Source organism: Lissotriton helveticus, chromosome 1_1 (assembly GCF_964261635.1).
Source record: "Lissotriton helveticus chromosome 1_1, aLisHel1.1, whole genome shotgun sequence".
NCBI lineage: Eukaryota > Metazoa > Chordata > Amphibia > Caudata > Salamandridae > Lissotriton > Lissotriton helveticus.
The window spans coordinates 1390265423-1390290232 of record NC_136057.1 but is presented as its reverse complement, the minus strand read 5'-3'; the positions used below and the strand labels follow the sequence as shown (position 1 = coordinate 1390290232).

The 24810-nt window shown below is 44.2% G+C and overlaps 1 protein-coding gene across 2 annotated transcripts in view; it reads left to right on the top strand.

Annotated features, from left to right (window-relative positions):
• Positions 1 to 24810, top strand: part of HMGXB4 (HMG-box containing 4) — a 402840-nt gene that overhangs the window by 292027 nt on the left and 86003 nt on the right. For both annotated transcript variants that reach the window (XM_078684139.1, XM_078684137.1), the window contains exons 4-5: positions 9636 to 9717; positions 10360 to 10424. In XM_078684139.1, the coding sequence (XP_078540265.1) occupies positions 9636 to 9717; positions 10360 to 10424 (147 nt within the window). The remainder of the gene's footprint in view (positions 1 to 9635; positions 9718 to 10359; positions 10425 to 24810) is intronic.

The window sequence follows — 24810 nt, the reverse complement described above, 5'->3', positions numbered from 1 at the left end:
TTTCTGGCTATCAGCCATCATCAGCCAGGATAGCTTGATTCCAGTGGCCTGGAGAGCACGGGACTCACGTCTGAGCGTACCCGTCCCACTCGGGGTGACAAATGCAAAAACAACAATTGATGGACGGAATGTTGCACAATGACAGAACATTCACCCCCAGTCACAGATCTGGGTTTAATCCATCATTATTTTGCTCACCAGACCACCCCAGTTCAGACATGGCCATATGCAAATCAGTCTTGACCCTGTGCCTCATGGGAACAGTCCAGCCGGAACTGCCAAGCCATGTCTTTCCTGGACCGGAATTAAGCATCCTAGGACCGGTTTCTAGCTATCAGCCGTCATCAGCCAGGATAGCTTGATTCCAGTGGCCTGGAGAGCACGGGACTCACGTCTGAGCATACCCGTCCCACTCGGGGTGACAAATGCAAAAACAACAATTGATGGACGGAATGTTGCACAATGGCAGAACATTCACCACCAGTCAGAGATCTAGGTTTAATCCATCATTATTATGCTCACCAGACCACCCCAGTTCAGACATGGCCGTATGCAAATCAGTCTTGACCCAGTGCCTCATGGGAACAGTCCAGCCCGAACTGCCAAGCCATGTCTTTCCTGGACCGGAATTAAGTATCCTAGGACTGGTCTCTGGCTATCAGCCGTCAAGCCAGGATAGCTTGATTCCAGTGGCCTGGAGAGCACGGGACTCATGTCTGAGCATACCCGTCCCACTCGGGGTGACAAATGCAAAAACAACAATTGATGGACGGAATGTTGCACAATGGCAGAACATTCACCCCCAGTCACAGATCTGGGTTTAATCCATCATTATTTTGCTCACCAGACCACCCCAGTTCGGAAATGGCCATATGCAAATCAGTCTTGACCCTGTGCTTCATGGGAACAGTCCAGGACGAACTGCCAAGACATGTCTTTCCTCGACCGGAATTAAGCATCCTAGGACCGGTTTCTGGCTATCAGCCGGGATAGCTTGATTCCAGTGGCCTGGAGAGCACAGGACGTATTTGGGGTTAGTATACAATGCCTGAGTGTAGCCCCCATGCCCAGCAAAAACCTATTCATCCTATAGGCTTGCTCCTCGTGTGATCGATGTACCCATTGATTTATGACTGCCAGTTGGATCGCTCAATAGTACTTCTGGATATTTGGTAAAGAGATTCCCCCATCATACCACCCCCGTACCAACTACTGCATAGCTATCCGTGGAGGTTTCCCATCCCAGAGCAGATCTCACACTTTACTCTCAATGAATCGTAAGTAGGCTTGATGGATCTTGTACGGAGTGTTTTGTAAAACATAGAAGAAGTGGGGCAGCGCCATCTCCTAAATAGTGCTGTGCGTCCTAATAATGATAATAGTAGTGACCTCCAATATTGGACATAACTACGGAGGCGTCTCAAGGGGGCATGAAACAGGTCTGGGTCCGCCGTAACAAACATCCCCAAATAAAGGAAGCCCTCTACTACCACTATTGCCTCACATTCCGCTGGTAGAGCCATTTCGACCAATTTATGGAGTAGCCACAATATTTACCAAAGTTTGTGAGTATGTTCATAATCCTAGCAATGGAACGATGTGGTGTAGCGATGTAAAGTATCAGCGTATACGATTATGCGATCCTCCCATCCCTCCGTCCAACTAAGACCCCGTATCAGCGGGTCACTTCTGACCCACACTGTCAGAGGCTCTGGAATCAGGACAAAGAGGAGTGGCGACAGGGGGCAACCCTGTTGCGTCCCTCTCCGGAGAGGAAAGGCGCTCGAGATCCGTCCATTCACTAGTACTTGCGCCATGGGTCACGTGTATAGGAATCGAATCCAAGTCAAACATTTGGGGCCAAACCTCATTTGTTCTAGGACTGCGAACAAGTATGGCCATTCAACAGTGTCAAAGGCGTCTAGGGAGATCAATACTGCGTTTTCTTGAATAGTATCTTTCCTGCCTTTTACCCATTAAGGCGAACGCAGATGACTGGCTGTGTTTCTCCCGGGCATAAAACTGAATTGGTCCAGGTGCACTAAGTGGGAGACATGTTGGATAAGTGTGGAAGCAAGTATCTTGGCTAGTATTTTGATCTCCGCATTAAGCAGAGATTGGCCTGTATGAAGCGCAATGATCTGCCAGTTTACCAGGCTTATGGATAAGATTATCCTGTCCGCCTGCTCTCCAAGTACATTTTAAGCAGGTGAGGCGCCACTTGGAGGGATGTTGATTTATATAATTCTATCGGGAGGCCATTTGGCTCCATTGCCTTCATTGCCTTTCCCGATTGAATACTACGGATGGCTGACACTATTTCTTCAAATGTGAAATCGCTCTTCATAAATGCTGAATCCTCGGGGGACTGCACCAGGAGTGGGAGGTCCGCCAGAAAGGATATTGAATCTTCAGCTGTGGCGATAAACACAGGAGTGTATAGGCGGGTATAATTTCTTAGCGATACTCTGAGGGTCGCTCAGAGTTTCCCCAATGTCTGTGGTGAGCGTGCGGACCCACCTCTCCGTCCGCTCTTGTCTTTCAAGCCAGTTCAACAGTTTTACAGCTTTATCTCTAATTTCATTGATTTTATGTCACGTTGCCGACTGCTTGGCTCTAGCTGCCTCTAATGCCAGGTCCCTATACTCTTGTCTCTTGAGCTTTAGTATGTGTGATGCTGCGTCTGTGTGGTCGCTCGTCAGTTTAGCTTCTGAGTCTTCTAATATGGTGCCCTCAAGTGTTTCCATCGCTCACCTCTTGTCTCTTTTATTACCCACCATAAAGGAGAGTCCCTGATCTTTTATAACCTTCTTATCGGCCTCCCATAAGACCCACGCAGACTCCACTGAAGTCTAATTTTTTTTCTAAGTACAATTTTGTAGCCTGCACCAGTCTTGTCCGTATCTGCGGAACCTTCAGGCACCATGGGTGCAATGGGATATTCATCAAAAGAGCTCTGCGTCCCCGCTGCATAGCAGGCCCACAACAGGTTGTGATCCGAGATTCCCCCCGCCCGATGGCGCACATCTCTGAAGTTGGACACTCGATCCGCATGGGTGAGAACAAAGTCAATCCCTGAGTGACTATTGTGAGCCCCTGAATGAAATGTGAAATGTTGTGTCTGCAGGTTTCGGGTGGGCCAGACATCTACGAGGCAGAGAGCCCTTAGAAAATCCACTAGCTTGGAGTAGTTGTGTTGATGAGTCCTTGGAGGGCTGCTGATCTTGAAGATCACACAGTGTCATATTAAAGCCTTCCTCTATCAGAATTTCTCCCTCCGGCAGGTTCAGTAGGAATGTGCTCTGATCAGGAATAGCTATGTTATGTAGTGCCGGTGGCATGTACACTGAGAAAATATTCACAGTATTCCTCTCCCACACAGGGAGCAGCATTTTTGGCTGCTCCCTGCATGCAGGTGCAATGCCGGCTCCCGCTGGATGCAGGGAGCCGGCATGGACAGTGGGGGCGTTGAGGCTCCCCCATGGTCCCCAAAAGTGCACACTGGGTGGGCGCCAGGGTACCCAGCATCAAGTGGCTGGGCCCTGGGGTCCCTGGGCCAATATTGGCCTGGGAAGGGGGGCCACGTGGCACCCCATCTCTTCTGTAAAGAAGAAATTATCCTAACTTCCTGGGCTTGGCGAAGGCAAATCAAGTGTTTTCTCAGTTTCACATTGAAAAACCATCTGAAATCTTTGGTGGAGGTGAATGCCCTGTTGATCTATTGGAGCGCCAGCTGTGGTGACTGTGGCAGGTGGGTTCTTTCTTGTCCTCTTCTATTGAGAGCGAAGCCCATGGTTCTCCCTTTAAATAACTATGAGTATTCAAATGTGCAAAATCACCTGGAAACCTCGCCCGTTTGGCCCGTCCCTGTCCACCTTAGTAGTACCCAAAGGTCTTCCCGCCTTTTGCCATTATGATGGGCAGCTTACCAAAAAGTCCATTGGCACGTTTCCGGCTGATTTTGATGAGATGACTCCTTCTTTATGTGATGAATTTGAGGACATCTCCACAAAACAAAGAAGCACCTACTTTATATAGGTAAGAAGAACTACATTTGTGTGATTGAGATTCACCTTTTTGTAGTTTTGTCATCTTTTCTATAGGAGAATTCATGTTATCACAGATTTCTGGAAGAAGACGCATGAAGGACAATCAAATTGCTGATATTAAACGCACAGAAGCTTACTGGGGACATATCCTCCTGGTCCATTATGCAACTATAGTGTAGACTATGCACTAGACATTCACCCAAAAAGTTAGCACTGACTAATTAACCAGTAGAAAGTACTCCAGTTGGTTAGACATTTTGTGCATCTGTGGCTTCTTGTTGGATAAAGGGGCTGGTGAGATTCCATTCTGGCCCAGTCACACAGCTACTGACATACCCATGCAGTCAGTCAGCCACCCACCCCCTCACACACTCAGCCGCCCACTCACACACCCATTCAACCACTCTCACATCCACTCACAGACCCACACAGCCACCCACGCACCCATACAGTCACACACCTGCTTGAACACCCATATAGTCACTCACATCCCCACATAACCCCTCACACATCCATAGTCACTCACATACCCACTAACAGATGCATACAGCAACTTGCACACTCACTCACAGATGCATACAGCCACTCACAAACCTACTCACGCAGCTACTCTCACACCGACTCACAGACCCATGCAGACACTCACTGACTCACAAATCCACTCACACACCCTCAAAACTACTCCCACAACTACTCATACAGCAACTCACACACAGTTACAGAACCATACAGCCACTCACAGTGGTTGTCTGAGTGGCTGTATGAGTGGCTCTATGGATGAGTGGTTGTGTGAGTAGTTGTATGGGTCTGTGAATGGGTATGTGAGTGGGTGTATGGGAGGTTATATGTGGGTGTGAGTGGTTTTGTGGAGGACATCATGAGTGATATCACTAACCATGTCATGAGTGATTTAATATCTGAGGTCAAAAGCAGTGCATTGCGGGGGCGTAGGTTATAATTAACTCGGGTAACTATAGCTGCGGAATTTCTATGGTTTTGTGCATGGGCTATCTGAGCCCAACTATAACGTCCCTGTAAGCTATGGTTTGTCAGTGCTTTTTCTAAGGTTTAAATTCTATTTCCTAACTATAACACCCCTGCATGCAACCTTTGATTTGTTCAGTGAATATATAGCATAATGTAATACATAACATATAATGTACTCCACACACACTTATAAGATGTATTTATTTGAGGCATGTGTAAACTGGCAGATGGAGATATAAAGAAAAATTTTGTACAACCTATACATGATAATTATGGGAGTTTGGCCAGTAGGGGGGCTTCAGTAGATTAATCACAGAGGAAATTAAGATAGTACACTATTGTATTCTGCAAGAACCACTAAGGGGACAGCTACATCACATTCAAAGCTTTACATGGTGTATTAAAACAATGAGTGATCTACTCCTGCAACCAGCTCATCCTTTATTTTTTTTAAACCCCTTTGAGCTCCATTTTAAACAGTACTTTTGCTCTACGTTTTAAAATGTTTTTTTTCCATCTCAGATTGGTAACTAAAAAGACAAAACAGTTCTTATATTTTTCACTGTGGTGCATAGCAGCTGCAACGCTGTTTAGCATGGCTAGAAACATTAACAAATCCAATAGGTCTCATAAGCGAGACCTACTTGCTTTGCCAGTGCTTGTTAATATGTATATGTTGCTTTTGATTCACATCATTCAGTCCTTTTGTTTCTTTTTACTATTCAGACGACACTCAAATTATCTTGAATTGTTCAGGTAGTCCTGCAGTATATGCTGTATGGCTTTGTGAATGTCTTACAGTTCTTGAAAGCTGGATGCATTTCAACCAATTAAAACTGATCATAGACAATAAAAAAAGTTCTACAAGCTCTGAGATTAACCCATTTCTGAGAGCTTCCTTTCTGTCAGCATTTTCTTGGTTTAAAGCCAAAACATGTACAAAAAAAATACAAATAGGTTCCGCTCGATCTTTCTAATCAATTCATTGTGCTAGATTCATGATGTTTTCTTCAAACACATACTCAGAAATTTATTTTGCCTATCTTTCTTTCTCCCAGAAAGTAGAATCCACAAATGCCTTGATTTCCCCTCACCTTGAATACTCTAATGTGGTCTATTAGCCTTTTATGCAATACAGAACCTTCAGCTGGTTCGAAAGTTGGTTGCTAGGCTGATAATGGGTCTCAGGTGGAATGTCTTTATCCCACCGGCACTTGATTCTCCGCACTGTCTCTTTTCATAAAGTTCTTTATGACCCTAGGTCATCTCCCCTGACCCAAGGTTTTAACACCTAAGATCAGCTGGGTCATTAATTCTTGAAAATCCCTAGGTAAGGTGCACTATGATTAGGGCTCCCGGTTTTATGTATTTATTTTTTTGCCATTTCCGTCTGTGTTTATCCATATTTATTTTTTGCTAATTTATCTGTATTTATCCAAATGTATTTTGGGTTTTGTGGAAAAAGTACCTGAAATTAGTATATTTCCACATTTATTTAACCTAATATATATGCGCTCATTCTTGAATGTCCGCCAGGTTTCAGTGCTGTGAACACCAGCAGGAGATAAAGCAGTGGACTTATATGAAAATATTCAAAATGTTAGTATCAACCATGTGCATATCTACTGCTGTTAAAGCCTCTTCACTAAAATTGCTTTCTTTTTTAACCCCCTTATCTATCAATCCACACATCCATTGGCCTAGCAGTCATGGCAGACAGTATTTAGAATTACTCAAAAAGCAACTCAATTTCCGTTTTTATCTACATTTAAAAATAAATACAGACAAGAAAATGAATGTTTTCTGTCTGTATTTATCTGTAAGAATCAGTAAAAACGGAAAACAGGGAGCCTTAGCTATGATTGGTAGCTATGCTTTTTCTGCTGCCCGGCCATGAAGTAAAATGCTCTACTGTCATTTGCCGATAGGGACATTGTCGACATCACTAAGTTAGCATGTGCTCTGCTGCCATGATGCCGCTTTTGGGCACGTTACTACATGCTATATTTTTGCAAGACTCTGTTTATGCCTTTCACATGAGAACCGTCTGCTTTGTACGTTCTCTGTCTGTTCCTGGAGTTTAGTCTTAACACGGTGAAAAGGGTTGATAAACAATGCCCCTTGTTATTCTGTTCTGGTCAGTCCCTAGCACCTAGACAAAACACGCTAACACAGCTTAGCCTGCTGAAAACTCGGGCTTTAATATTATGGGAATGCATGTATGGTTAATACACACTTGGATAGGGACCTTTCCAGGGAGAAGAGGTAGGAGGTTCCTACCTCTTATGGATACAGTAATGTCAGGAAAAGAATACATTGCTCAGTTGTCGTCAGTGTGTTTTTGGAAATTGAAAACCCTGCGCAGATTTTTACACTACCTTCCCATGGAATGTTGGCAAGCGGTGGTACATGCCACCATTACCTCACGTTTGGATTATGCCAATAGTCTTTTTATTGGTTTACCTGAATACTTGATTTCAAGACTCCAGCTTATTCAGAATGCGGTAGCCAGAATTATCAGAAATATCCCTGTAAGACACAGCATATCCCACCATTTGGTGAGTCTTCATTGGCTGCCCATAAAGAAAAGAGTTCTTTTTAAAACCATGATCTTGACTCATCGAGCCCTGCATGATATTGGTCCTAAATATCTCAGAGTTAGAATTCAGAGATACTTACAATAGAGAACTTTGAGATCAAACAGTCAAAATCTCCTCAAAGTTCCCAGATTTAAAAAAAAGTAGGAATGGAGGCTGAGCTTTTTCTGTACGTGCTCCCTTGGTATGGAATTCAATGCCGGAGGAACTCAGAAGGATCGAAAAAGAATCTATTTTTAGAAAGGCTTTAAAAACGTGGTTGTTTCGTTTGAATTAATTGTTCGGCCATGCTTTGGGGTTGTACCATTTTGAAGTATACCGTTTGTTCTAGGAAATTGCGCCGGGACACTTCCATTGGAGGTAGCAGTGCGCCATATAAGTATCTAATAATAATAATGATGTAGATATACCATCTAGGCACTAAGGTATGGGGTCTGCTGACAAAGCCCAGAGATCTTCTATCATATAATATTTCTTCTCACCAAGGGGAGGTGGTTAGGCCTTATAGCCCTTTATCCACTATCTTTATAAGATGACATCTCCCTTTATGATATATGAACTTGCTACAATTCTGTGTTGAGTATATGCATTTTGCTGTTGGTAGTGGCTCGTATACTGCATTTTAGAGCACAATAGTTAAAATAAACATTTTAAACTGTACTCCTTACTGGGACAATTCTTATTGTGGACAAGTATGAGTGAGTGAGCAAAAAGGAATGTCTTGTTACCACGATTCCTGAGAGAGTCTGGAGTTTTGTGTTCTGGGGTGTCTAATCATTTGCATCTTCGTGATGGTTTAGGAGAGCGAGTAAGACACTATAGGTTGTCGGTCCTGGGATTGTGGGTACTGAGGCAGTAGGAAGGCTTAGCCCCTAACACCAAGGCCCCGTATTCCTGTGCATAGTTCTGTGTGTGTGCAGCATCCTTGCAACACAACCCATTTCCCTGCGTGCAGAATCCCATTTGTTGACATTTAGAAAATCTCTAAAAATGTGACCTTTTTCTCATATATTTTAATCAATATTAATCTTCCACTTTTTGATTTTGCCGCAATGCTGTGTTTTAGTGCCAAGATACCCATTGGGTATGCTTTGTACACTATAACACGTAGTATCATAACATAACAATGACAACATTGCTTACAAAACACACTTTATAGCCAATACAAATTCAAGTTATGCTTCATACATTAACTTTGTGTCTTATACAGGATTACTCTCGACATAGTCTTGTTGTATTAAATACAAAACCACATGGTGTTCGCTTTTTGGCAAAAATAATTTTGAGCTTTCTTCTCAATATTATTGTGCCCATAATAAATTGTTCTGCACAAGGAAAATTTGACCACTTTAGGTACAGAAATGTCATTTTATTGCAAACATTTGGAAACTCTAAAAGGGTTGAGTTGTTGGACGTGATTGGTAGAAAGGGTTGGAGAAGGTTCACCGCTTTTAATGTGTGAATAATATGCATTTCAAGCTCAGCATGCTTTTTGGTGTCTGTTACTTTGCTGAGGCAGCATTAGCAGAAGATCTTGGATTCACAGTAATTAGCGTAATACAAGTAGAACATATTTTTTTTTTAAATAAAAAGAAATCCTGATTGTTGGATGTCAATACTTTTTTTTTTATCCAACGGGGAGTTTCTTTTCATGGAGGAAATATAATCTTAGACTGAAAAAGTGACCTAATTTGTTTTAGGACATGGCTTTAGAACAAAATAGACTTTTTCATTTGAGTCTATAGAGTGGAATTAATACCAAATAAAGAAAGTAGAACAAGAAGTTGGAAAATGTTAATTCAGCTGAACACTGTTCATACCTTTTGAAGTGACAGTCTGATGCAATGAGACTCCACAGCAATGGGAGGATTCTGAGGGGAGCAGTGTGCCTGCTGGGTGTGTATCTCCTCCCTTGTACATTTCTCACAAGTCATGGCTTTTCATTGGCAGCTTGCGTCCCATTTTATTGATTTGGATACCTTGTGTCTGCTTGTTTTTCTAGCCCAAGAAGAAGAACATGACTGCCTATCAGGTCTTCTGCAAAGAGTTCCGGGTAAACATAAACGCTGACCACCCTGGGCTAGGTGAGTGTGCCACGTGCAACTTTAAGTCAGCCTGGGGTAGCTAAGTGAGTGGTGCACTGTAACCAATCAACCTAGGATAGGTGAGCAGTATCGCAGTTGCCATCAACCTGGGGTATGTGGTAGTGCCATTTGCCATTGACAATCAATCTGTGGTGGGTGAGTGTACCTTGTTCTGTTGGCAGTCAGCCTGGGCTGGGTGAGCTCAGTGAGCTATTACCTGTCATCCTGGAGCAGTTGAACGTTTTGCAAATTAACCGGAGATAGGTGAGTGGCATGCATAATTGCCAATCAGTCTGTGCTGAATGCTGTTTACTAGTGCTAGTCAACCTTGGTTGGGTGAGTGTAGCGAAAATGAATCTGGTCTGCGAAAGCTGTGTACTGTAAATGGTCTATATTTCAGTTCTTTGTGGCGTATATGAGAGTCCTGTGCTGTTGCCAGTCAACCTGTGGAAGGTGAGTGTGTTGTGTGCCATTGTCAATCATGCGTGGGGCCCCTACTCTGTCCTAGCGTGGCAGAATGGCACACTTGCAAAACATGGACTGAAGACTACTTGTACAAATCCATGAGTTTGTAGATGTTTGGGTCAAAAGCAGGGATATATATATATGATTGCTTAAGGCATTTTTGTCCCATTTGTACAGATTTTGGTGAGCTGAGTAAGAAGCTGGCAGAGGTTTGGAAACAGATGGCAGAGAAGGACAAACTGGTGAGGATCAATCATCCAATGTCTTTTGAGAGCCTTTTTTTAAAAACTTGTTTTTATTGCAATTTTTCAAAAGAATATACAAAAAGATCACTTCACATACAATGCCAAGCATGTAGAGCGTTTGTTGACAGACATGTCATATATAATGGCAGTAATTACGTAGACATCAACAACACTACAGATTCATACAGTAATAAAAGTTTGATAAATCAGATCCGTATTACCTTCTGGCTGAGCCAGCAGTTATGCTACCATGAATGAGATTTCAGTCAGTAAGTTCAGGATGGAGTAGCAAATAAGAACGGAGTGGTTTCCAGATATGTTTGGGGCGGGAAGAAAGAGGCAGCAAAGATGCATAAATGTCACTGGTAGTGTCACAGTATATTAAATCCCTCAACCAGGACCTCACCATCGGTGGCGCAACTCCACCTCAGTTTAGGGAAACCTGCCTCCTGGCTAGCAATAATGCAACTGCGGCGTATGAGAGAGCTCAGTCTCGACCATTAGTTCCAAATGTCTGAATAGCGCCTTCCAGAATGCCAGGACAGAGGGGCAGTTCAATGCCAAGTGGATAAATCCAGCATGCGCCATTGCACATCTCTGACAGTTATCCGGCTATGTGCGGTCCATTTGTGCAAGCATCACAGGGGTGGTATAGATTCTATGTAGATATTTAAAATGTAAAAGTTTGTTTATAGTTATTTGACACCAGACAAGTCTGTTCACAGCAATAGGCCCACATCTGATCTGTCATGGGATGCTCCAGGTCTCCCTCCCAGGCCGCACGCTCCCCACCACCCATCACCGGTCAAAGTGTCTGCGCTGGAATGGTACATTCTGGAAACCAGGTGTGCGCTGTCAGGTGTAGTAATGATTGTAGTGAGTGGGAGGAACTTTGGGGGCTCCTCCGTCTCAGGACATAGCGCAGTAATTAGTGACATTCGCGTTCTGTGCACAAGAAAACGGTCTAATGTAGATAAATCCAGGTCATTTGTCAAGTCTGTTACTGAACGTAATAGTCCATCTCTAAACATGTCTTCTATGGTTTACAGCCGACAACGAGTGAGCGCACTCTGCGTTAGAACTTCAGTTGTAGGGGATATCCACAGATTATTCAGAATCGGCAAATGCGGGGATTATATATGGCCCGCCTTTAGGTACCTACGTAGGCGTCACCTAGCCCAACATGTGGTCTGCAGTGTATGAATCTCAGCCCGTGTCCTGAGTCCAAGCTGCAGAATAGTAGAGAGGGGGTAAGGGCGGGCCTAGGTGCATTCAGGCTTCAGGAAATGTAATCGCACATCTGGGTGATACCAAAAGTAAGCATAATGCGCCTGCTCGCTCGACGGGTTAAGTGAGTGTCAACCAGCCTACCCGCGCTTGTTCCCCTTCCCAGACCAATTACATCAGAATACGCCGAAGGGTACTAAAAAAGGAGACTGTTAGTGGAATTGGGATATATAAAAACCAAGGTAGATTAACCATCTAAATGATTGCAATGTGGCCGGCCATCGACAGTGGGAGTGCTATCCAGCGGTCTATCTGTCCAGAGAGGCGGTCTATGGCCGGACCATAATTAAGCCGGACAACTTCCGAGGCTGTGCGGTGTAGAATTACACCAAGATATCTGGGGGGGGGGGGGGTCATCGCACCAGCGCAGGGGAAGTCTAGTGTGAATTGAGTGGTAGCGTCAGTTAGGGGGATTATTTCAGATTTGTTCCAGTTGATGACCAGTCTGGAAAAAACACAGAACCGCACCACCTCCCGCATAATCGGAGAGAGATTTGTGACAGGTTCTCGAACGAATAGAAGAACATTGTCCGCATATAAGGACGCCAGGAAGGGACCCTGATCGAACCCTAACCCTCACTGGAGGTGCCGTTTCTGAAGATCCGCGCCAGCGGGTTCATCGCTATAATAATAAGCAGAGGCAAAAGTGGGCAGCCCTGCCTAGTGCCACATGATAGTGCGAATTTATTTGACAGTGCCACATTTATTCTAAGCTTAGTATAAAAGGTGGACTAAAGAGTGGAAATGTTGAGGGGAATCCCAGTTTACTGACCGCCGCCTGAAGAAAATCCCACTCCAAAGAGTCAAATGCTTTTTCCGCATCTAATAATAGCGCCACAGCAGGGAGAGCAGGGTTTATTTGATTGATGACCGTGAACAATGTGCGTAAATTTACCGAGGTCGAGCGGTTCGGCATAAAGCTCGAGTGGCGGGGGGAAATGATTTGGACGATTAAAAGCGATATACGTGTAGAAAGTACCTTTGCCAACATTTTGTAATCTTGGTTTAAGAGCGACAGTGACCTATATGAGGCACACCTATTAAGAAGCAGGGCTGGACTGGCCATAGCGGGCCCCGGGCGTTTCCCCGGTAGGCTGCTAGGGTGGGGGTGGGTTTTGGGTCCCTGGGGGCCCGCTTTTGTTACCGGGGGTCGGCAATATCATCCCGCTTGTAACAAAATCGGCCGAAACCGTCCCTCGTAAATTGCTCAGCTGCACTCCCCCTCTCCCAAGGGGGAGCCGGCAGAGCAGTTGGGGGGCAACTCTCCCGACTCTAGCGCCTCTGCGTAGACCTCTAGGAGATGTGGGGACTAATTGCGCGTTGTAAGTTTTATAGAACATGCCTGTAAGGCCGTCTGTGCTGGGAGCACGTGAGCCATCCAGACTGTCAATGGCTTCAATAATCTCGTCCGTGCCAATGGGCAAGGCCAAGAATTGTTGCTGTCCTTTTTCCTTCACACCATGCTATCTCATTTAAATTATCGGAAAGGGCTTCGCCAGTTGGTGGGGAGCACGTAGTGTATAGCCGAGTGTAGTAGGACAAGGCAGATTGGATATCAACACTGCCAGTGACATAGGTGCTGTCTGCTGTCTAGAGCTGGGTAATATAGGTGGTGTGGTGTCGAAGAGCAAGCAAACCGGCCAAAGTGCGTCCCGGCCTCTCTCCCTCCCCATACACATGTGCGCGCGCATATTTCCCCAAGGAAGCGGTCTCACGTAGTGGTAGCTGCTGGAACTCTCCCAATAGTTTAGCACGTTGATGCAGCGGAGAGGGGGCTGCAGCCGCTAGTGTCCCTTGCTCACTTGGCCACTGGATTCAAGATAGCCTGCTGATGAGGATTATGAATCTGAAACCGGTCCCAGGATGCTTGTTTCCGGTCCAGGGAAGACATGGCTTGGCAGTTCGGGCTGGACTGTTCCCATGAGGCACAGGGTCAGACTGATTTGCATATGGCCATGTCTGAACTGGGGTGGCTGAGTGAGCTAAAGAATGGTGATGGATTAAACCCAGATCAGTTGACTGGGGGTGAGTGTTTGATTTGCTCAAACGCTCCGTCCATCATCCCCTTTTGTATCGCTTTGTTCGCCCTAAGTGTGGCAGGGTATGCTCAGACGTCAGTCCCTTGCTCACTTGGCCACTGGATTCAAGATAGACTGGCTGATGAGGATTATGAGTGGTATACACAAAGGGTTAGACCCAGTAAAGTCAAGGGACCTGGGTGATTAAGTAGTATACAAGCGAGGGGTCCCAGACAGAAACCAAATAATTACAGTTTTGTACAATTATTACAAAGAAAACAGATAAATGAATGCAAAAAGATTTATTTCAAATTTGCATTGTTACCATTCATTGGTTGAAATTTCATCAACAATCTTACTACAAAATTTTTGTATATGTGCCCACATACACAACATAGAGGGGGGGGTGAAGTGAGGGAAAGTGCCAAGGTTAAAGTAGGAATAGGGAAATAGTCAGAATCGTTCGTGATAGGTATTCATCATAACTCAAAACCAATGTTCATGTGATTCCTTGAACCAAGGTCCACGGTATTGTGCTCTTATAGAGTCCAGAATTTTATTGGTGTAGACCACCTAGCTCGCCTTCAGCTGCTTTAGTCTAGCTTGGGGGTGGGAGTTGGTGAAGATATTAGCGTCTACGTTTCGACCCACAAGACGCGTAGGATATTAGTCCTTACAACGGGGTCTTCTTCAGGACGGAATGGTTGTGGGTGGGCAACCTCCTAAAGAAACAATTAAAAGATTATTTAGTATACAGCTACCTTGTTGATGCATACAAGGCAGGTGGTTAGTTAAAAAAGGGGGAAAAGGGAAGGACGTGTTGTCTTCTATCCACAAAACATATAGAGTGTGGAACACTACAGTTGGAGATAACCTCCAGAGTCATTGAAGTATAGTGTGAACTCACCTATCACACAGAGGGAGATGAACCAAAATAGATTGTTGGTCCTGATGGTTCCCAGAACTTGTGGTTTTATTCCTGAGTAGAGATCACAAAAGAAATCGTAATCATTAACTGGTCTTACACAGAAGGCCCAGAGCTTTTCTTTGAACTCTCTTCAGTTTAACGTAGGTACTCCCAGCAGGGTTCTAACGGCTAGAATTACCAACCTACCCATTTGTAAACTGTTTCAGTAAGGATGAGATACGCCATCCAGGTGCTTGTATCTAATCTTGGAAAAGGAGTCTAATCCAGCCGAGGGGGTTTCGACGTCTTGTTCAACAACCTATTGTGAAGTATGATTCAGAAAATGAAAAAATCATACTCCATCTATATACACAGTACTGTCAACAATACGCTTGTATTTCCGGGATATTATTGTAACCATAGACAACGAGATGATCATACCTCGAGTATCCAATTTAACTTGTAAGCTTCCTTTGCTTTGCTGGAGGGGTGGACTAAATCGCTCACAATTAAGGTAGAATCGTTATAGCAGGCTCGCTGGAATGCCTGCTTATTCAAAAAACATACCAGTCTTATTATATACAATCGTGGTTATTAGAGAAAGCTTCTTATGTGCATTTATTGCTTAAAAAAAGCCAAAACACATCGCAACTAGGGTTCAAAAAATTTTTTTGTAATGTCTTGTGTCTTCCTCTATATTGTTAACAGAGCCCTGCTAAAACATAGACATATTGGAATGCAGGCTACTGTTACTCTAATGCTGACAAGCGTTATAATCTTTTATTTAGTGAACCTGGAATACCTAAGGATCTCACCTGGAAAACAGGTCAGAATTCATTTGCGTTCAGCGCATAGGTTGCATAGCATTTGATCCCCGTGTGGTATGATTCTAAAAATTTAAGAGATCGAGACAACAGGAGTGAGAGTAAACTATTATTGCTAAATGGAGTTTAGTAACCAGAGCGTACTCGAAAATGCATTAGGTATGCAGCTCACCTTAATTTAATTACCACCAGTACAAAGGATATCGACGGTGACCATCTGCAAAGAAAACAGATACCGCCCGAGTTAATGTCGGGCTCATACTGCTTAGTATCATAATTGCTGGACCGCTTTGTTTTAGCCTCTCACCTGACACCGCCGGTACACGGCTCGGTACGATTCAACTGCCCGTCTCACTAGCGTTCGCTCAGTCGGGAAAAACTTCCTGGTTGGACAGAGTGGGGCGGGGCCTCCACCTGGGATTTTTAAAGGAAATGGAAAACAGATTTGTCTCCACTACACCGGCATGTAAAAGAATCAGGGAAACGGTATTTTGACACAGATTCAAGGGAAATATTTCTTGTTTAGGAAGAGAGATTTGCAGGGACCTTGGAAGTAGGTTTCATGACAGGTTTCCATAATTATCATGCTTAAGATAACGTTTACCAGTAACAAAGTAGATATATAAAAATTCATACAATAACACCATTGGCATTTGAATTTCTACGGACCGAATCCCATGATATTCAAATTACAACAACACCATTCAGAAACAGCACAGTGTATCATTGTCACAGCGGTGGATGCACAGGGGTGACCATCGGGTATTACACACAGAACCAAGGGCTTTGCGGATGGAAATTAGCCCCAAATGCATTAAATTTTTATAAACTGAATCACATGATATTCATAATATAAAGACATCACAGTGTGTCAATGTCACAGCAGTGGTTGACACAGAGGTAACCATCAGGTAATGCGCACAAATCTCACAGGTTAGTGAAAGGCACTACACCACACGGTTAAGAAAACCCCATGATTCACACAGAAAAATAAAGAACTTTTCAATTCATAGGTTAGCCAACTGTGCGAAGCTGCTTTCGGATTCATTTAGACCATCAGATACAGAATTAAAAATATGAATCCACTTCAATTCTCTGACATTTAGTACACTAGATACATCGCCACCCCTGGGGCCTAACGTCACATGCTCAAGAACTGCCCATTTAAGTGTTTCAAGGAGATGGTTTTCTCTTTGACAATGTTCAACTAGTGGTGCTCCCGGTGTTTTGCATCTTATGCGACTGCAATGTGTAAGAAATCTAGCTTTCACCCGTTGTTGGGTTTGGCCTACGTATATCAAATTACACGGGCAGATTATCCCATAAATAACATTTCTGGTGTTACAGTTAGTGTGGGTCTTGTAGGTATGATGGTGGTTTTTGAACGTGAAATCCTTTGATTGGATGGTTGAGGGACAAGCTTTACAGCTACCACATCTAAAATGTCCGACTATAGGGGATTGTTTCCAACAGGAGGCCAAGGTAGGAGCCATTGGACATTCCAAAAAGGATGATACTACGTAGTCCTTCAGACATCTGGCCTTTTTAAAGGCATGCATGGGTACCTCAGGGATTTCCAACTCGTTGCCGACTAAACCCCAGTGTTTATTAATTGTTTTTTTTATTTCTTGACTTTTTGTAGAGAATGTGGTAACACATATCATGCGTTTTCCTTTTTGGTCCATGCGTGAAGAGGGTTTGAGAAGTGTCTCGCGATGACTAAACCATGCCCTTTTCCTTGAACGTTTGATTAGCCGTTTAGGATAGCCTCTATCTATTAGGCGTGTCATCAATACATCCGATTGTGCCATGTAGTCTTCCTTCCTGCTACAGTTCCTCCGGACCCGAAGGAACTGCCCATGTGGTAAATTGTCACGAAGACTACGTGGATGATGACTTGAATATAGTAACAGCGAGTTGCGTTCAGCAGGCTTCCTGAAGAGTGTGGTGTACAGGAGAATTACCAACCGCAATACCAACCGAATTCTTTTTTAGACCAAGGTACATGGAGACCGCCTCGCGGTCGAGGCAACAACTGGAATCGCGGTTCCGGACGAGGCCAGCAGGGTCCACCGACACAATGGGACAACGAGAGTGGCAGAGGTCGTGGGATGAAACAAGTTCGCTTCCCTCCGGAGGAACACGGCGAGCGCTCGACCAGACGCAAGAATTACAGGTGGTAAACAACATCGAGACACCCGTGATTAATATATCATCTCAACAATTCACTGAAGAAGAGCTTAGAGTCCTAGGACGAGGTTTGTCATTTGTTCCGACGACCCCACCCAATTGCTTTAACACACTGATGGAACTATCGAAATTCTTTAGAAAAATAAGATTACATTTTTTCTTTAAGAACAGACCACCATTTCAGATGAAATCCGTAACGGGGTTCCGGGTACCTTCTACCTTTGTACCCCCGGCGAACGCAATGAGCCATCAAATATTGGCCTATGAGAATATTGTGACTGCTGAGGTCAAGAGAATCCTGAGCGAGAAGACATACGTGAAATATAACATAAGGAAGACAGAAAGAGCAGCCCTTGAGACTCTGAAATCCAACTGTAATATTGTTGTGAAGCCAGCGGACAAGGGTGGTGCCATCATCATCCAAGACACTATCAAATATAAAGAAGAAATCTGGCGCCAATTAAATGATGGTATCAGCTACCGAAAGCTAAACTCCGATCCCACTAAAGAATTGGCGGCCGAGATCCAAAGGGTAACACAGGAGGGTCTGCAACAAGGCTTCCTTACGGATCACGAATACCAATATCTCAATCTGAAACATCCTCGCACCCCTACCATCTACACCTTACCCAAGGTGCACAAAGACATTCAGAATCCCCCAGGACGGCCCATCGTCTCCGGGTGTGGTTCCATCCTGGAGCCACTCTGCCGGTATGTGGATTTTTTCCTAAAACCTCTAGCTGAAGCAACTGCCACTTACCTGAGAGATACAACACATGTCATCAACTTGGTAGATGCCAAACCTTTCAACCCTGAAGAGGAACTATTGGTAACATGCGACATAGTGTCGCTATATACGAGCATTCCCCAAGAGGAGGCACTGATTGTGGCTACTGCAGCCCTTGACAGCCGGGAAGCTCCTGTACAAGTACCTACCAGCTTCATCATCCTTTTGTTAAAAATAGCAATGATGAGGAATTTTTTCACTTTTCAAAATGTATTTTATTTGCAAACAAAGGGCGTGGCAATGGGGGCAGCCTTTGCCCCGGATCTGGCAATTCTGTTTATGTCCTTTTATGAAAATATCTTTGTCATGAACACCTGCAATCCTTTTCAACATCAGATACGCATGTGGATGCGGTATATTGATGATGTTGTGTTCATATGGAACGGAAGTGAGGAAGATCTGAATAGCTTTCATTCATGGCTTAACCAACAATCCCCAGATATCCAATTCACAATGCATGCCAGTAACAACAGGATTGATTTTTTGGATATTAGCATAATAGCGGAAGAAGGGAAACTGTACACCACACTCTTCAGGAAGCCTGCTGAACGCAACTCGCTGTTACTATATTCAAGTCATCATCCACGTAGTCTTCGTGACAATTTACCACATGGGCAGTTCCTTCGGGTCCGGAGGAACTGTAGCAGGAAGGAAGACTACATGGCACAATCGGATGTATTGATGACACGCCTAATAGATAGAGGCTATCCTAAACGGCTAATCAAACGTTCAAGGAAAAGGGCATGGTTTAGTCATCGCGAGACACTTCTCAAACCCTCTTCACGCATGGACCAAAAAGGAAAACGCATGATATGTGTTACCACATTCTCTACAAAAAGTCAAGAAATAAAAAAAACAATTAATAAACACTGGGGTTTAGTCGGCAACGAGTTGGAAATCCCTGAGGTACCCATGCATGCCTTTAAAAAGGCCAGATGTCTGAAGGACTACGTAGTATCATCCTTTTTGGAATGTCCAATGGCTCCTACCCTGGCCTCCTGTTGGAAACAATCCCCTATAGTCGGACATTTTAGATGTGGTAGCTGTAAAGCTTGTCCCTCAACCATCCAATCAAAGGATTTCACGTTCAAAAACCACCATCATACCTACAAGACCCACACTAACTGTAACACCAGAAATGTTATTTATGGGATAATCTGCCCGTGTAATTTGATATACGTAGGCCAAACCCAACAACGGGTGAAAGCTAGATTTCTTACACATTGCAGTCGCATAAGATGCAAAACACCGGGAGCACCACTAGTTGAACATTGTCAAAGAGAAAACCATCTCCCTGAAACACTTAAATGGCCAGTTCTTGAGCATGTGACGTTAGGCCCCAGGGGTGGCGATGTATCTAGTGTACTAAATGTCAGAGAATTGAAGTGGATTCATATTTTTAATTCTGTATCTGATGGTCTAAATGAATCCGAAAGCAGCTTCGCACAGTTGGCTAACCTATGAATTGAAAAGTTCTTTATTTTTCTGTGTGAATCATGGGGTTTTCTTAACCGTGTGGTGTAGTGCCTTTCACTAACCTGTGAGTTTTGTGAGCATTACCTGATGGTTACCTCTGTGTCAACCACTGCTGTGACATTGACACACTGTGATGTCTTTATATTATGAATATCATGTGATTCAGTTTATAAAAATTTAATGCATTTGGGGCTAATTTCCATCCGCAAAGCCCTTGGTTCTGTGTGTAATACCCGATGGTCACCCCTGTGCATCCACCGCTGTGACAATGATACACTGTGCTGTTTCTGAATGGTGTTGTTGTAATTTGAATATCATGGGATTCGGTCCGTAGAAATTCAAATGCCAATGGTGCTATTGTATGAATTTTTATATATCTACTTTGTTCCTGGTAAACGTTATCTTAAGCATGATAATTATGGCAACCTGTTGTGAAACCTGCTTCCAAGGTCCCTGCAAATCTCTCTTCCTAAACAAGAAATATTTCCCTTGAATCTGTGTCAAAATACCGTTTCCCTGATTCTTTTACATGCCGGTGTAGTGGAGACAAATCTGTTTTCCATTTCCTTTAAAAATCCCAGGTGGAGGCCCCGCCCCACTCTGTCCAACCAGGAAGTTTTTCCCGACTGAGCGAACGCTAGTGAGAACGCTAGTGAGACGGGCAGTTGAATCGTACCGAGCCGTGTACCGGCGGTGTCAGGTGAGAGGCTAAAACAAAGCGGTCCAGCAATTATGATACTAAGCAGTATGAGCCCGACATTAACTCGGGCGGTATCTGTTTTCTTTGCAGATGGTCACCGTCGATATCCTTTGTACTGGTGGTAATTAAATTAAGGTGAGCTGCATACCTAATGCATTTTCGAGTACGCTCTGGTTACTAAACTCCATTTAGCAATAATAGTTTACTCTCACTCCTGTTGTCTCGATCTCTTAAATTTTTAGAATCATACCACACGGGGATCAAATGCTATGCAACCTATGCGCTGAACGCAAATGAATTCTGACCTGTTTTCCAGGTGAGATCCTTAGGTATTCCAGGTTCACTAAATAAAAGATTATAACGCTTGTCAGCATTAGAGTAACAGTAGCCTGCATTCCAATATGTCTATGTTTTAGCAGGGCTCTGTTAACAATATAGAGGAAGACACAAGACATTACCAAAAAAAATTTTGAACCCTAGTTGCGATGTGTTTTGGCTTTTTTTAAGCAATAAATGCACATAAGAAGCTTTCTCTAACAACCACGATTGTATATAATAAGACTGGTATGTTTTTTGAATAAGCAGGCATTCCAGCGAGCCTGCTATAACGATTCTACCTTAATTGTGAGCGATTTAGTCCACCCCTCCAGCAAAGCAAAGGAAGCTTACAAGTTAAATTGGATACTCGAGGTATGATCATCTCGTTGTCTATGGTTACAATAATATCCCGGAAATACAAGCGTATTGTTGACAGTACTGTGTATATAGATGGAGTATGATTTTTTCATTTTCTGAATCATACTTCACAATAGGTTGTTGAACAAGACGTCGAAACCCCCTCGGCTGGATTAGACTCCTTTTCCAAGATTAGATACAAGCACCTGGATGGCGTATCTCATCCTTACTGAAACAGATAACAAATGGGTAGGTTGGTAATTCTAGCCGTTAGAACCCAGCTGGGAGTACCTACGTTAAACTGAAGAGAGTTCAAAGAAAAGCTCTGGGCCTTCTGTGTAAGACCAGTTAATGATTACGATTTCTTTTGTGATCTCTACTCAGGAATAAAACCACAAGTTCTGGGAACCATCAGGACCAACAATCTATTTTGGTTCATCTCCCTCTGTGTGATAGGTGAGTTCACACTATACTTCAATGACTCTGGAGGTTATCTCCAACTGTAGTGTTCCACACTCTATATGTTTTGTGGATAGAAGACAACACGTCCTTCCCTTTTCCCCCTTTTTTAACTAACCACCTGCCTTGTATGCATCAACAAGGTAGCTGTATACTAAATAATCTTTTAATTGTTTCTTTAGGAGGTTGCCCACCCACAACCATTCCGTCCTGAAGAAGACCCCGTTGTAAGGACTAATATGCTACGCGTCTTGTGGGTCGAAACGTAGACGCTAATATCTTCACCAACTCCCACCCCCAAGCTAGACTAAAGCAGCTGAAGGCGAGCTAGGTGGTCTACACCAATAAAATTCTGGACTCTATAAGAGCACAATACCGTGGACCTTGGTTCAAGGAATCACATGAACATTGGTTTTGAGTTATGATGAATACCTATCACGAACGATTCTGACTATTTCCCTATTCCTACTTTAACCGTGGCACTTTCCCTCACTTCACCCCCCCCTCTATGTTGTGTATGTGGGCACATATACAAAAATTTTGTAGTAAGATTGTTGATGAAATTTCAACCAATGAATGGTAACAATGCAAATTTGAAATAAATCTTTTTGCATTCATTTATCTGTTTTCTTTGTAATAATTGTACAAAACTGTAATTATTTGGTTTCTGATGAGGATTATGAATCCGAAACCGGTCCCAGGATGCTTGTTTCCGGACCCGGGAAGAAGTGGCTTGGCAGTTCGGGTGGGACTGTTCCCATGAGGCACAGGGTCAGACTGATTTGCATATGGCCATGTCTGAACTGGGGTGGCTGAGTGAGCTAAAGAATGGTGATGGATTAAACCCAGATCAGTTGACTGGCGGTGAATGTTTGATTTGCTCAAACGCTCCGTCCATCATCCCCTTTTGTATCGCATACACCCCGAGATAACTAACAGCATTGCTGCACCATTCCAGAGGAAACTCACATTCCCATGCAGCTGTGCTGGCCGTTAACGGAAAAATCACAGACTTGTGCCAATTAACACTCAGACCCGGAAACCTGCCAAACCGAATAAAAAGTTTCCCTAATAAGGGGATCCAAGTTAGTTTGTGGCTGCCGAACATATAAAATAGTATCGTCAGCATACAGAGATACCAACAGAGGGCCGGTACGAAACTGCAATCTACGATGTAAATGTTTCTCCTGAAAATGTCGAACCAGCGGGTCCATCGCTAATATGAAAAGCAATTGGGACAGGGGACAACCCTGACGGGAGCCACGGGACAGACGAAATGGCTGGGATATAGTACCATTCAGGCACAATCAAGCTATGGGTTCAGTATATAGTAACGGAACTGTAGAGACGAAACACTCGGGCATACCCATGCGGCGCATCACAGAAAGAAAAAAGGGCCATTCAAGAGAATCGAACGCCTTTCCAGCGTCAAGAAGTACCGCGGCAGCGGGCGTATTGGGGTCAATCTGTGAATAAGGTTCGCAAATTGAGCGATGTGGACCTATGGGGGACGAAGCCAGATTGTGCAGGAGAAATAATATATTCCATCAATAAAGATAAACGGATGGCGATAACTTTGGCCAGTATTTTGTAATCAAGATTAAGCAGGGACAGTGGCCGATAGGAGCCGCAAAGTGCAGGGTCTTTACCAGGCTTAGGGAGAAGGGTAATAACAGCCTCTCTGAAAGTTGGAGGGAGGATACCAGATTCCAGAGCCTCCGCATACACCTCTAATAACTGCGGCACCAGTAAATCCTTATAAGCTTTGTAAAAATCAGCAGAAAACCCGTCCAGGCCAGGTGCCGATGGACCTTTAAGCGCTTCTATCGCCTCCAATACGCTATCCGGAGATATGGGAAGGGCAAGGAAGTCCCGCATATGCCTTTCAAGGTAAACCAAAGCGATTTCAGCGAGGTACTCTCCTTGTTCACGGAGGTCCCCATTAAGTTAGGTATATAGAATTTTAAATTGTGTAAGGAAAGTATCACAGATATCTGGAGTGGAATGCAACACCTGGTCATTCGGGCCTTTGATTTCAGTAATATAAGCCCTGTCACGTGGAGGGCGAAGTGTGTGCCCAAAATCTTACTGGGCTGTTCCCCCTCTCCATATCTTCTGGCAATGTGTTGCTTACCGAGGAACAATAGTTCCCGTTACGCAGTCTCCCGAAATTCCAACATCAAGGCTAATCGCCGAGTCTTGCCGGCCTCTGACCCTCTCTCTGTCAATTCCAAGTCTAGGGCTGCAATTTCTTCCTCAATGCGGTTCAAAGTGGATCCCAAGGCTCGCAGGACCCCTGCACTCTTCGCTATGCACACCCCCCTGATGTAGGCCTTAAAACCTTCCCACAGCACCGCCCAGGTATCCACCGACCCTGTATTTATTTCAAAGTATATCTCAATGTCTTCCCTGATTTCCTCAAGAAACACCTGATCCTGAAGTGACCTCCCAGGGAAGCGCCATTGCCTCTCATAACCCCCGGGTCTCTGAATTTTGAGTCGTAGCAGGACTGGTGAATGGTCTGAAAGCGTTTGCGGCAGTATCTCCAACCCACTGAGCCAACCAGCCACCCCTGGTGAGACCAACCAGTAGTCCATTCTGGTCCAAGTGTTGTGGAACCCAGAATACTGTGTATAGGATACATGGTGCGGGTGATGCACGCGTTCAATGTCCACCAGTGAAAAGTGTCGACAGATGTCCTGTAACGCCCTGCGTGAACGGCGCTTGGAGTCTGGTGCGGAGGAGGTACTATCTCTGACGGGTTCCAGCAACAAATTAAAATCACCCCCCAATATCAATAAACAAGGATCCAACGCTAGAAGGCGCACCTGTAGCGCGTGATAGAATTCAGGTGAGTCAACATTCGGACCATATATGCCCACCAGAGCCACATTATTTCCCATCAAAGAGCCAACTACTATCAGCAAGCAGCCCTCTCCATCAGTCACTACCTTGTGCAGGGAGAAAGGAACCTTCTTATGGATGAATATTGACCCCCCCCTCTCGCATAACTACTGTAGTTAGAGAAGTATCTGTGGGATCCCAGCTTGCCGTCATGGG